This window comes from Sceloporus occidentalis, unplaced genomic scaffold (assembly GCF_023333645.1).
Source record: "Sceloporus occidentalis isolate IW3139 unplaced genomic scaffold, rSceOcc1.0.p SCAF_2, whole genome shotgun sequence".
NCBI classification, from domain to species: Eukaryota; Metazoa; Chordata; class Lepidosauria; order Squamata; family Phrynosomatidae; genus Sceloporus; species Sceloporus occidentalis.
In genome coordinates, this window is record NW_028316982.1 from 118807647 (window position 1) to 118820034 (window position 12388).

Here is a 12388-nt window from a genome sequence, read left to right on the forward strand (position 1 = left end):
GTGATAATAGTTTGGGTCTCTTCCCCTTCCTCCTTTTTGAAGATTTGCCTTTCTCCAGTCTGCTGAGAGTTCTCCAGGGATTCACAAAGATAGCTCTGAGATTACTTCTGCCAGTACTTTTAATACTCTTGGATGTAGTTCAACTGGCCCTGGAGACATCAATTAGTTTAGAGTAGCCAGGTATTCCATAGAAAACTGGTATGCTGGGATTCTAGTTTTCAAAAAATTTAAATTTTACAAAAACATAAAATTATTTCTATAGAGAAATATCAATATGGGTGTGCTTCCCCCCTCCCCTTTTCATGAAGTTCAATTTGAAGGAAAGTGACCACTGTACAAAATTACTTTACTGTTAGGGCATTTTCCTTCATAGGAATATAAAGCATTTTCCTGTTTTTATGATAACACAGGAGACATCATCTGTCCAAAGAAAAACTCTTTTTACATCTTTGACTAGTGAGTTGCAAGAGAAATGTGAATCGAAATCGGGAAGAGGGGGATGTTCTTTCCTGTGTGAAGGAAATAGTTTATACTCTTACATGAACAGAACCATGGGACCTACTAAAAACCTTTCTTTGAGAGCATGATTGAGTTTTTTGCAGGCTTCTTAGTGGCATGAAACAAACTGCTATTTCCTTCAGTTCACAGTTCTATCTGTTATTGGTGGTTTTGTGATTTTATATTATGAGCTCTCATGAAGGCCTTAGTAGTCAGATAGGCAAGCTAAAATGTAAGAGTAAATAACATCTCATTGGTTTTTCCTGTGTTTAAATAAGATTGAGGGCTGTCTGCCTGGAATTTTTATTCCAAACATGCTTTGTTATTACAGGTTATGAAGCAGAATGGGTCGTCAGAGATACTAAATAAACTGTATGATACAGCAATGGACAAGCTAGAGGGTATGAAGAAGGATTATGAAACACTAAGGAAACGGTACAATGAGAAGATAGCAAGCCACAATACTGATCTAAGCCGGTTAGAACAGACGGAAGAGGAGAACAGACGTCTCCAGAAACAGATTGACATGTTGATGAAACAGCGGGACACGGCAATACATTTCCAGCAGCAATACTCCTCCTCTCTCAGAAGGTAAAAAATACTTTTAAGGCTGCTTGCCCTGCCACAGAGCCCACAGACTTTTTTTGTATTTCTTTCTCTCTTTTTTGATGGAACAAACTATCACAATTACCTGTCTCAACCTATTTTGAGTTATTTTTGGGTGTTCTTTAAATAATTCTTCCTTCACTTAAGGCCTTTCATGATGCATGATTATAGCACTATATTCTGCCTTAACTGCTATGGCAAAATGCTATTAAATCCTGGGATTTGATAGTTTAGGGAGGGTGGAAATTAGTATTTTCAGAAAGAGATCTTTGTCAGAATACAAACCCCAGGATTCCATGAGATGGAACCATGCCAGTTTAAGTGGAATCATAGCACTATATTTGTGTAGTTGTGTACTTCAAGGGTATTTGAAGCCAAATGTGACATGATATGACCAGCCACATCGTGTTCATATATTTGCCACATTCATTGTATAAAGGAGTGTGTGTGTGTGTAAGAGGGCGAGAGAGAATTTCATGAAATACGGTCTGAAACTATATATGGTTTGTTTTTCTCTGTACTCTTCCCTTCAGCTTAGTGCTGGTATTGAAAATGAAGTTGATTGGAAGACAGGTATTAGAAGCAACAGAGCTTAAAAATTTAAGCCAGGGAGAGTTCAATTCTTTTCCCTTACCCTTCTCTTTTAACATTGGAATTGGACTTCCATCAGGCTTCCTGCTGCTTCTTGCCTAGGCACCTCTTTTACTTACTTACTTACTTACTTACTTACTTACTTACACAAACACACACACACACACACAGAGAGAGAGAGTGTGTGTTACTCACACAAGGAGAGTCTATATGAATAGGACAGACATAGCACTAGAGAAACATAGGCGGGGTACAAACTGCCAGAAAGAAGTGCGTCCCCGGTGCCTCTCTTTACTCTGCAGGAGCACCACAGCAACCAAATTGCATGGTGCTCCTGCTGAGCAAAAAAGGAGCACCAGGAAGCAGCTCCTTTTTTGCGGCGCACTTCACGCCCTAAAGTGCCAGCGGTGCCGTGATGATGTCCCAACTGCATCGCCCCGTTTGGAGGCGGCGCAGTACACGCCGCATCTGGTGGGCGCGCTGCAGCTGCGGCACCCTTATCACGTGCGAGGGCTCCTGGGCATGTGGGCGTTCCACCCACCAGGCAGCCCTCACACATGACGAGGGCGTCTCAAAGGCCTGTCTGTTCTGGGCCATAATTGGCTATATTTCTTCTAAGCTGGTGATTTCAGAGAGTATTGTGTGCCTTGGGTAAAAAGTGAGGAAGAATTTCCCCCAATTTTCAAAGAAATTCTAATCACCTGATTTTCTTTAGATTCGAATCAGTTCAACAAGAACTAAGCAAAGCCACTGCCCAAAACAAAGAGCTGCAGAGAGAGATGGAGCGATTACAGACAGAAGTGACACGGTTTAAAACTATGCAATTGAAGGCTGTAAAAGATGCAGAGAAGTACAAGGAAGAGAGAGATTCTGTGTTCAGTGAGTACCGTCTCATCATGAGTGAGAGAGATCAAGTTATCAAAGAAGTAGATAAGCTCCAAACAGAGCTGGACCTTGCAGAATCCAAATTAAAAAACACATCCTCAGAGAAAAGAGTGGCTAGTGAAGAAATGGAAGCTTTAAGACAGGTATGGTATTGTAAAGTATTTTTTTGTACACAGTAGGGTTAGGTGATTTTGTTTCCTTAGCACTGTGCAAGCTAGTGCTTAGTTCTGTGCAAAATCTTTTCTGCCTATTATGTATAGAAATAGTCATACTTTTCAAATATAGTGGGCCCTTATTATCTCCTGGGGCTTGGTTCCAGAAACCCCCGTGGATACCAAAATCCATGGATGCACTGATAAGTACTATGTTTTGGAAAATGGTGTCTGTTGTGTAAAACAGAAAAATCAAGGTTTGCTATTTGGAATTTATATTTTTGGGGAATATTTTCAAGCCGTGGATGCTTGAATCCATGGATGAAAAATCCATGGATAAGGAGGGCTCACGACAACTTTAAATATAATCTCATCTGCAATCACTAGCAAGATACGCAGAAGAAAAAGCCTGTTGTGATTAAGTACATGAACTGGAGGATCTCTGGCCTTATTCTTGATAGTACACATGAATTTAAACAGTGGTGTATATGGTTACTTGCTCCAGTTCAAACAATGTTACTCTTCCCAAGTGAATAATAATAATAATAATGATAATAATAATAATAATAATAATAATAAATATATCCTGAACAGAGCACAGCCATTTAAATGAAAGCCTAATTTTTTGTGAGATTGCAAACATCTGCTGCTCTTCCTCTCACTGGCCTTTTCCTGCTATAGGCAGATGGTGCCCTTGTTAATTTTAGTTGCATGTTCTACAGCTTCATGGTACCAGGTGTTTTTATGCTTAATACTTTGTTTCTTTTATTTTCAACTCCCTGTTGTCATAAAACTTCTTCATCTGCTAAAAGTTAAGAGGCTGAATTATCACAGGTTTGAATCTTGCCTTTGCCATTAACTCATTAAACTGATCATTGACAAAGCACTCTAAAACACATGCAACACACACTTGCATGCACATACACAAACACAGAGGCTAAACTATAGTAGGCCAATATGATGATAGCCCACTACTTAGAAGGCTATTTTTTAGATTATTTATATCAGACCTTTTGCAGCATAGACCCTTCAGTCACAACAAAATAGGTGGAAGAAAGCACGTGCAGTATGTAGAAATGGTACATATATTTGCTAAGCATTATCATTGTCCCGTGGGACTGCTAGTTATCTAATTGGCAGGTTAAAGATGTCTGTGTTGAACCTGGTTAGTTCTCCATACATACTTAAGGACTTCAGTGAGTTCCATCTTCCAATGATTCTTAAAGATCCAAGCAAGGAAGCTATGTTTAGTGTTAAAATTAACACTCAGGAGCAGATCTAGGATTGCTGCCAAACAGCTGCAAAGCAGTGGGAAATGGTAGTGCTTAGTTAGGCCTTTCCTTGCAGGACTCCCTTTACATTTTTTTTCCTGTGAGGCATCAGATATGCACCTGGCCATAGGAAGAATTGTGCTGCATCCAACTAAAGACTTGCCTGGTCTAACATTCTGCTGCCACAGTTGCAAATTAAACGTCCATGCAAAGCTTAGAAGCAGGATGTCACTCTTTGCTGCTTTTGTTCTCCATTAGCTAGAATTAAGAGACTTCCTAACAATAGAACTGAGAGGCATACTGACCATTGGTAGTCCATGAATCTGGCTACTCACCTTTTCAAGCTTTCCAGTTTGGTGTCTATTATTACACCTTTTGGTAGAAAATTTCACAGTTTGACTGTTTGTTTATTAATACAAAGCATTTGTGTATCAATTCTCAAGACAGTGAAAACACTGAAGAAATACACTTAAAACATAAGCTACATGTATGAAACCTTAACATTAATTTAAAGCCAGAGACAGTTAGAACAGCCAGAGCTGCTACTCCTAATTTTAAAGACTGAAGGCTAAGCAAAATAACAGTCTTAGCTGCCTCCCAGAAATTCAGAAGGATGAATATCATACCAGTCTGTTTTCCCTTGGGAGTGATTTCCATTGTCAGGATGCTGCCTCAGAGAGAAGGCCATGTCAATTGTGTCCACCAATCTAGCCTTGCAGGATAGTAGGACATGCAACATTAACGCTGTTGAGGATATCAAATTTTGGACACACACATGTGAGAGGAGGCAGTCTTTCAGAGTGTGCACTTTGATTTTGTCTGTTTTCAGTCTATTTGGCTTCAGCTGAGGCCCCTAGGGTCTAGTGTTACAAAAGAAGGAGAAAAGCTCACCCATGTTCTCTAGAACATGCATAATTTTATATATATCTGGCCACTGTAAACCCAAGTTCTGGAACCCTGGAAGGGGGGGAAGCAGGTAGGGTAAGGGGATGATAATAAGGGAAACTGGTAAGCACTGCTGCCTGCTGGTTCTCCATTTCAGATCAGACCCATCACTGATTTATGATCATTTGGCAGCCCTATCTAGTTCATTCCCTAGGCACAAAAGAGTTCTTAATATTAAGATACTTTATAATTATTCATTATACTTAATCATTTTCAGAGCTGTGTTATTTCTTCTTTCTGTAAATGGATAAGACTTTCACATTTCAGCTTGTCAAGAGAAATGTTTGCTTCAGCACTTAATGGTTCTACCCATGATGGCTCCATTTTAGGAACTAAATTCTGCTTTAGTGGAAAGAGATCGAGCAATCTGTGAAAGGAATGAACTCTTGGAAAAGTACTGCCATGAAGTGAAAGACAAGGCTGAGGCCCAGAAAGAACTGGATCAAGCATGCAAGGATATTGAGACAGTGAAGGAAGAAAGAGATGTGGCCAGGAAGGAAAGAACAGAAGCTATCATCCAGAGAGACCATTTGCTAAGAGAATACTACCAAGCTCGCCAGGTACTGGCATCCTTTGTATGTTTGTTCTGTTTTCCACTCTATTAGAACATTGTTCTACAGAAATAGTTATCCCAAGAAAACCCACAAATAAAATCTCTTATTTGTCTACAGAGGGGGAATGCAACTGAAAAAAGGACAGAAACCTTGGTTGAACTGTAGACATTCTGTTTTAAATTGAGGGTTTGGGGTACTGTTTACTTCTTTTTCCTGCCTCCTGCCTTTCAGCATTTCTACTCTGACTAAGCCTGGATCTTATCTAGTATATTATCAGTTACCTTCTAAAAATTTTCCTTCATTTGGAAATTCTGAATTATCCAGCTTTACCTCTGGAACATAGTAGTAATCTGCTGTTCTTCTGTTTGCTGTTTTCTGAACTTCATCTGGGCTTTTGCTATGTGGTGTTTGCTATAGTTTTCATGTGTATGGACCTTATAAAACAGAGGGACTTACATGGGCGTTGCTGAACTGTTGCAGAAGCGTGAAGGTGGGATCATCTGTCACACTTCTAAAACTTCATTGAGGCTTCCTGCTTTTCTTCCACCGATGAAGCGTTTATGGAGAAGCCATTTTCTGAATAACAGGATATCCCGTTATTCAAAAAATGGCTTCTCCACGAATGTTTTGTCAAAGGAAGGAAAACAAGAAGCCTCAATGACATTTTAGAAGCGCGATGGACAATCCCCTTTCATGCTTCTGCAGCAGGTCAGCAATCTTTTACCCACATAAGTGCCTCCATGTGATAAGGGCCTTTGTTTCTTTTCCTGCAAAGTACCAAAGAGTGTATATGCAGAAGAATAAAATCTTGTGTTCATAGGATTATATATATAAAAAATTCACACTGATTTAATGTACCAAAAAGTTATGGCAATTTACACATAAGTCAGTTCTAAAAGTAATCTTAGAAACTATCTGAGTTAACAGGCAAGCAAAGTGAAAACAGTACAACAGTTTGGGTAATCTGCACATACCCACGCATACTGGAGCATGTTGTGGCATCTCAGCTCCAGGGATTCTTGGATGGAATGCATTATTTATACTCATATCCATCTGGCTTTGGGCTATAGTTTGGGACTGAGAGGGCTCTTGTCACTGTGGTAGATTAGCTGCACTGGTAAGGAGACAAGAAAGTACGTCCTGTAAGATCTGTGATGTTCAGTTCCTTTGATCATGGTCTCCTTCTGGGCTGTGTGGCAGGGGTGGAATGAAGAGGTACCATTTTGCAATGGTTCTGGACCTTTTTCAAGAGATGATTTCAGAAGGTGGTGTTGAGGGACTGTCGTTCTAGTCTTCATCTTCAACATATTATTTGACATCTAGATGGAGCCACTGGGAAAGATCATCTGGGGATTGGGGTACATTGTCATATGCAGACCTATTTATTTTCTTCATTCATTACCAAGGAAACTGTGGTTATTTTAAATTGGTGTTGGAAGCAATAATGACCCAGATAAGGTCTAATAAAGACAGCTGTGCTCCCATTTAGGAGCCAGACAAATTCTAGAATAGGAATTAAACCTGTTTTAAAAGTGGGTGTATTCCCATTGAAGAATCACATTCACAGTTTGAAGATGTTTATGGACTTGGTTGCTCAGCTAGAAGCTGTAGTCAGGAGTGGTTTTGCCCATCTTAGGTTGGTGCACCAACTATATCTACATATTTCCATTCCAGTCAGTCTGTGGCCTAAGATGTGACAAAAAGGTCCTTCTCAGTAGTTGTAGTTTGATGATAGGAACAAGAGAGAGGATCTTTCCAGTGCCTGCATATAAATTGTGGGAATTTCCTGTCCTGGCAAGGCTAAGTTAGTACCCTCTTTGATAATATTTAACTTTGTAGTGAAGACCTTTTTGTTTAAAGTTCATTTATTTGCATTATCAAATTAGTAAATTTTATTTGATTTTTTTATCTCTAGTATCTGACTGTTTTTTGTATGTTATTACATCATTTTGTAATTTTATTGCATCTTATGACTCATTTTTATTGCAGTTTGCTGCCCCATCCAGAAGGTTGGGTCATAATCTTTTGTACTATAGACACCATCAGTGTTTCTGCTAAATGAATCTCAAAATATCACTTAATTTGAAAACCTGTGTTAAAAGTCTTTGTCTTTATTTTTTTAAAAAAAGCAAAATGCAATCACTTCCTACATATTTGATTATATGTACTGGACATAATTCCACTTTCTCAGATACAAGATTCTGCTACACTGGATATAGAAAGAGCTAACAAAGAAATTGAAATGCTTCGGAAGCAATATGAAGCAATGACACAAGAGTTAAAAGAAGCTGTGCAGGAAGCAGAAGTAGCAAAATGCAGAAGAGATTGGGCCTTCCAGGAACGTGACAAGATTGTTGCAGAACGTGAGAGCATACGGTAAAAATAAGTTTGGTGACAGAGAATCCTAGTTGGGCATTTATCTATTATTTATAAAAAATATAATAGCAAAATAGTATAATAGCAAAGTAGTGTAATAGATGCAAATAAATATAAGTTTTAAACTTTTTATAACAATGAAATAAATGATTAACTGTTTACATTTTATTAATAGCAGAGACTGGGTGGTGGTGGTAGAAGAGACATAAGCAGAAATATATATGGGAATATGTATGATGATGTTTATATATGGTTATTGTTAGGATATGCTGGCAAGATGTCTAAAACAATAAAATATTTTTAAAAAGAAATTGAAATACTATGCAGCATTACAACACTGAAATAATTAATAAATAACATGCAGATGAAAAGAGGATGTGATTAATTTTGGGTTTTAGACTGAAAATAGTGTAAGTCAAATGAAATGTGATGAGAATACCTTGTTGATGGTTCATGATTGCCCCAGCCATATATAAGTTGAAGAGTGGATAACATTGGTATCAGAAAGTGCATACAGGGCGCTCTTCCCTTACGTGGGAGGTCCGCCGAGGGTGCATGCACCATTGCCTTTCATGGTAAGCGGCTTTCAACGTAAGCTGAAAGCCATGTAAAGCGTGCCTGCATATGATGCGGGTGCACTGTATAATAGAAGCTGGATGTCTCTTCCTTTTTATCTCTCTGGAATTCATTGTCCTAGATATCATTCTCCCATCTCAGTTCAAAAATGGGATAGACAAGGAGAAGCACAGTGGAGGGTTCATGTTGTTGAAATCTAGCCTCTGATTCTTTTTTCAGAAAGTTACTGACTCTAAGCGTTGCCAAAGATTTTTATAAAATGTAGTAAGTATATAAATAGACCTTAGTAAATCTCAGTTTTGGGTATCATCCTACAGACATCTTGTATCACCTGAGCTATGCTATGCATATAATGCATCCTTTTTAATTTTTGCAACTTTTAAGATTAGAAAAATAACTTTTCTACAGAGGTAGAATTCAAAGGCATACTGTAGTCATGTTAGTCTGGAAAATCAAAGGAATCTGAAAAAAGAAATTGGTAGCATGAGCGTTTGTAGACTTGAACCTACTTTCTCAGATGCATTTGTTTCTGTTAGTCTCAAAGGTGCTGCAAGATCCCTTTGCATATTTCACAAAGTGGATTGTTTTAAAATATTATCTGGTTGTTTGTATACACACACACACACACACACACACACACACACACACACTATATATATATATATATATATATATATATATATATATATGAGAGGATCCGTAGCTGGCAGCCTTAGAATAAATCTGGGTTACTGAAAGGTTGCTATCTCTTTAATATTTAATTTTAACTCCTTTGATTTTGAAGGACTCTCTGTGATAACCTAAGGCGGGAGAGAGACCGAGCAGTGAGTGACCTGGCTGAGGCTCTTCGCAATCTGGATGATATGAGGAAACAAAAGAATGATGCTGTGCGTGAACTGAAAGAACTGAAGTGCGTTATAGGAAGACTTTCCATATGTAACTTTGTCCTTTAATCTTATATGTTTACTGTTTCTTACCTGAGCCTTGCAGACATATGTGATCCTTTTGTTGTTTTGATCTCAAAATTGCAGTTATACAGCAAATCTGGGAATGAGTACAAAATTATGTTATCAGCCCATAGCTCACTCTGCTGTGGGATGTGAGGAATCTACTCAACTTGGGCTGCCCAAGTAATTTTGTTATATTAAAGCAAATAGCAAGATGGTTCCTCCCCACACTCCATGTACAAAAAAACTGGGCTAGCAGTTGAATCTTTCTTCAGCACTAATGATGAGACAGTGGCCTCCATTGCATCTGAAGATGTCAGGCTAGGTTAGAAAACACAGTGAAGGCAATCTGGCAAGTATATCTTTCTTCTAATAACTTGCTGCTTTTTCCAGGCATATGTTGCCTGAGGCAACTGCCTCAGTCTGTTTAATTATTGGCCTGGGTACCATCAGATAAATAATAAAGAGAACAGTTGTACTAGGTACAAGGTATGCAGAGCTATTCCTTTGAAGACTAGTATAGCACGTCACTCTGTGATTAACAAAGTAAAAGAGATCAACCACTTCACATCAGTATAGAAAGCAGAATAAGTGATGACTGACTGTCCCCTTTAGTAATTCGAAAGAATGTATCCAGGAACTTAAATGTTGTGAAAAAGAGACTGTAGTTCTCTGTGCATGCAAAGTGCTTGACTCCCAATTGTATGGCATTTCAAGATTGTACCACAGATCCCCAGTATGGAGATAAATGAATGTTAAAAGGCTACTTTATATCACTGAATCAAAAAACTGCAACAATTTAAAAAATGTACAAATTAAAAATATTTTTAAGAGCCACTTGTTATCTTGCTCTCCGGATTCCCCACACAGAGAGAAGATGGAGAATCAGTTGGAAAAGGAGGCAAGGTTTCGGCAGTTGATGGCTCACAGTTCTCATGATTCGGCCATTGATACGGATTCTTTAGAGTGGGAAACAGAAGTAGTTGAATTTGAGAAAGACAGGGTAAGTCTTAACATCCTGGTCATGCCCACCTTGTGAGCTCTGCTACTTGAAGTCTCCTGTACCAACAGGAATGGAAGGGCAGGAGGGGAAAAAGGACACTATTTCACTTGCTTACATTGCATGTGTGTACAGGATTGCGGAATGTAACATGTAGCATTTCATATCCATTAGGAAGATATGGATTTGAAAGCCCTAGGTTTTGACGTGGCTGAAGGGGTGAATGAGCCGTATCTTCCTGGGGACTGTGGAATATTTGTGACCAAAGTTGACAAAGGAAGTATTGCAGATGGTCGATTAAGGTAAAACCAGTCAGTTTTCAGTCTGTAAATTGTTATATCTGTGAAGGTGGGAAGATGGTATAAAAATGGAGGGTTGGGAGAATAATGAGTATATACTCAAGTGCACACACAAGATGTATAAATGTTGGTCCCTGGAAAAAGTTAAAAACAACACATGGAAGTTGGGGCTAAAAATGTGTTGTCCTGATTCCCCTTCCACATATAGATTATGTGCACGGAGCTATGATTAATTTGTCTTTGGCCAGCATTGGAATTAAATGGAATGAGTAGAAGTGGTTGTCAGCTCCCCGAAGATCATTTTGTTTGTTTGTTTATTTTATTTTTGTAGAAAAGTGCAGATGCCCTTCAGACTATAGTTTGAAAATACTAATTAGCAAAGTTCTTTTCCAGAGAAGAAAATTCTGAGGAACAGGGGAATTTAACAAAATTTGCTTGTGTATTTTAAACTCATTTGATTTGGCACACATTGATACCAAAGGTGACATGGAAAGAGCCTGAGAGGCATGCATGTACATCCTATTTTTAATTTTAGTTTGGAGGTAATTGTGGTGAAAGGGTTAAAACAAAACAAAAACCAGCCCTGCCCTTTAATCTTAAGCAGTTCCCTAATGTTTTTTCTTAAAGTTACTTTGTGGCTTTTTTTTTTTTTTTTTTTGCTAATCTATTAATAATAAATGTCTAGCTTTGACTTGATGCCATTTGAGGAAATTTCTCTCCTGCACTAACATTTTCTGTGGATGTACTTAAAAATTAATTGGGATCCAGACTGCACATGAATATGCAGTCACTCTATCAAGTCCCAGTCATTTACTAAACATATTAATAGCTTTTGACAGAATATTAGCAGTTCTCAAATGCTGACTCAGAAGAATTATCCCAGTGTGATAAATGTGAAAGATGTCGCAGTCCTGAAGCAAAATCATTAAAATGTCCCTCTGAAAGTGAGACAAGACTAAGTTATTTTCTGAGCCAATAAGGAATTAAGATTTGTGATATCATAATAGTATTAGAAGTGATTGTATTTCAGTTATGATCATTGTTTCTATGCACATATAGAACAAAATAAAATTGACTTCCTTGCCTTTACTCTAATTAATCAGAGTGAATGATTGGCTGCTGAAGATAAATGATGTGGACCTCACCAACAAGGACAAGAAGCAAGTAATAAAGGCGGTACTTAATGGTGGAGGAGTTATTAATATGGTCGTTCGTAGAAGGAAATCCTTAGGAGGGAAGGTGGTAACACCTCTACATATCAATCTTTCTGGCCACAAAGGTAATTCCATGTTGATCTTCATATTCATTGGCAACACATTACATTAGTGTTTTTTTCCATTTATTTTTATTATGCAAAAAGCATATAGAAACAAAGTGTAGAAATAATCCATTTCTGTTAATCAAAAGTTAATTTTCAAAGTGTGGAAAATAGTTCAAGAACACATATAAGGTCACAAAATTCAAAGATTGCTACAAAACAAAATTAATTTGATTTCGACCAGCATTTTAATTGAGCTGTCTAACACAACATCAAGATCTCTCTCTTGGTCACTCACCATATATGTAAGGCTCCTCCCCCCTTACATATACGGGATCACATTTACTATTTTAATTCCTATTCACTTAATTTGGAGATATCATTTTGGAGCTCTTTCCAATACATTTTTGTTTTAATCATTTGGGATCAT

At 38.0% G+C, this 12388-nt stretch overlaps 1 protein-coding gene across 6 annotated transcripts in view; it reads left to right on the top strand.

Moving 5' to 3' along the window:
* The window catches only part of LOC149318931 (disks large homolog 5-like), a 149478-nt gene that overhangs the window by 85357 nt on the left and 51733 nt on the right, over positions 1–12388 (top strand). For all 6 annotated transcript variants that reach the window (XM_089510704.1, XM_089510706.1, XM_089510705.1 and 3 more), the window contains 8 exons: positions 830–1089; positions 2411–2723; positions 5278–5508; positions 7694–7878; positions 9239–9364; positions 10272–10404; positions 10576–10703; positions 11804–11979. In XM_089510704.1, the coding sequence (XP_089366830.1) occupies positions 830–1089; positions 2411–2723; positions 5278–5508; positions 7694–7878; positions 9239–9364; positions 10272–10404; positions 10576–10703; positions 11804–11979 (1552 nt within the window). The remainder of the gene's footprint in view (positions 1–829; positions 1090–2410; positions 2724–5277; positions 5509–7693; positions 7879–9238; positions 9365–10271; positions 10405–10575; positions 10704–11803; positions 11980–12388) is intronic.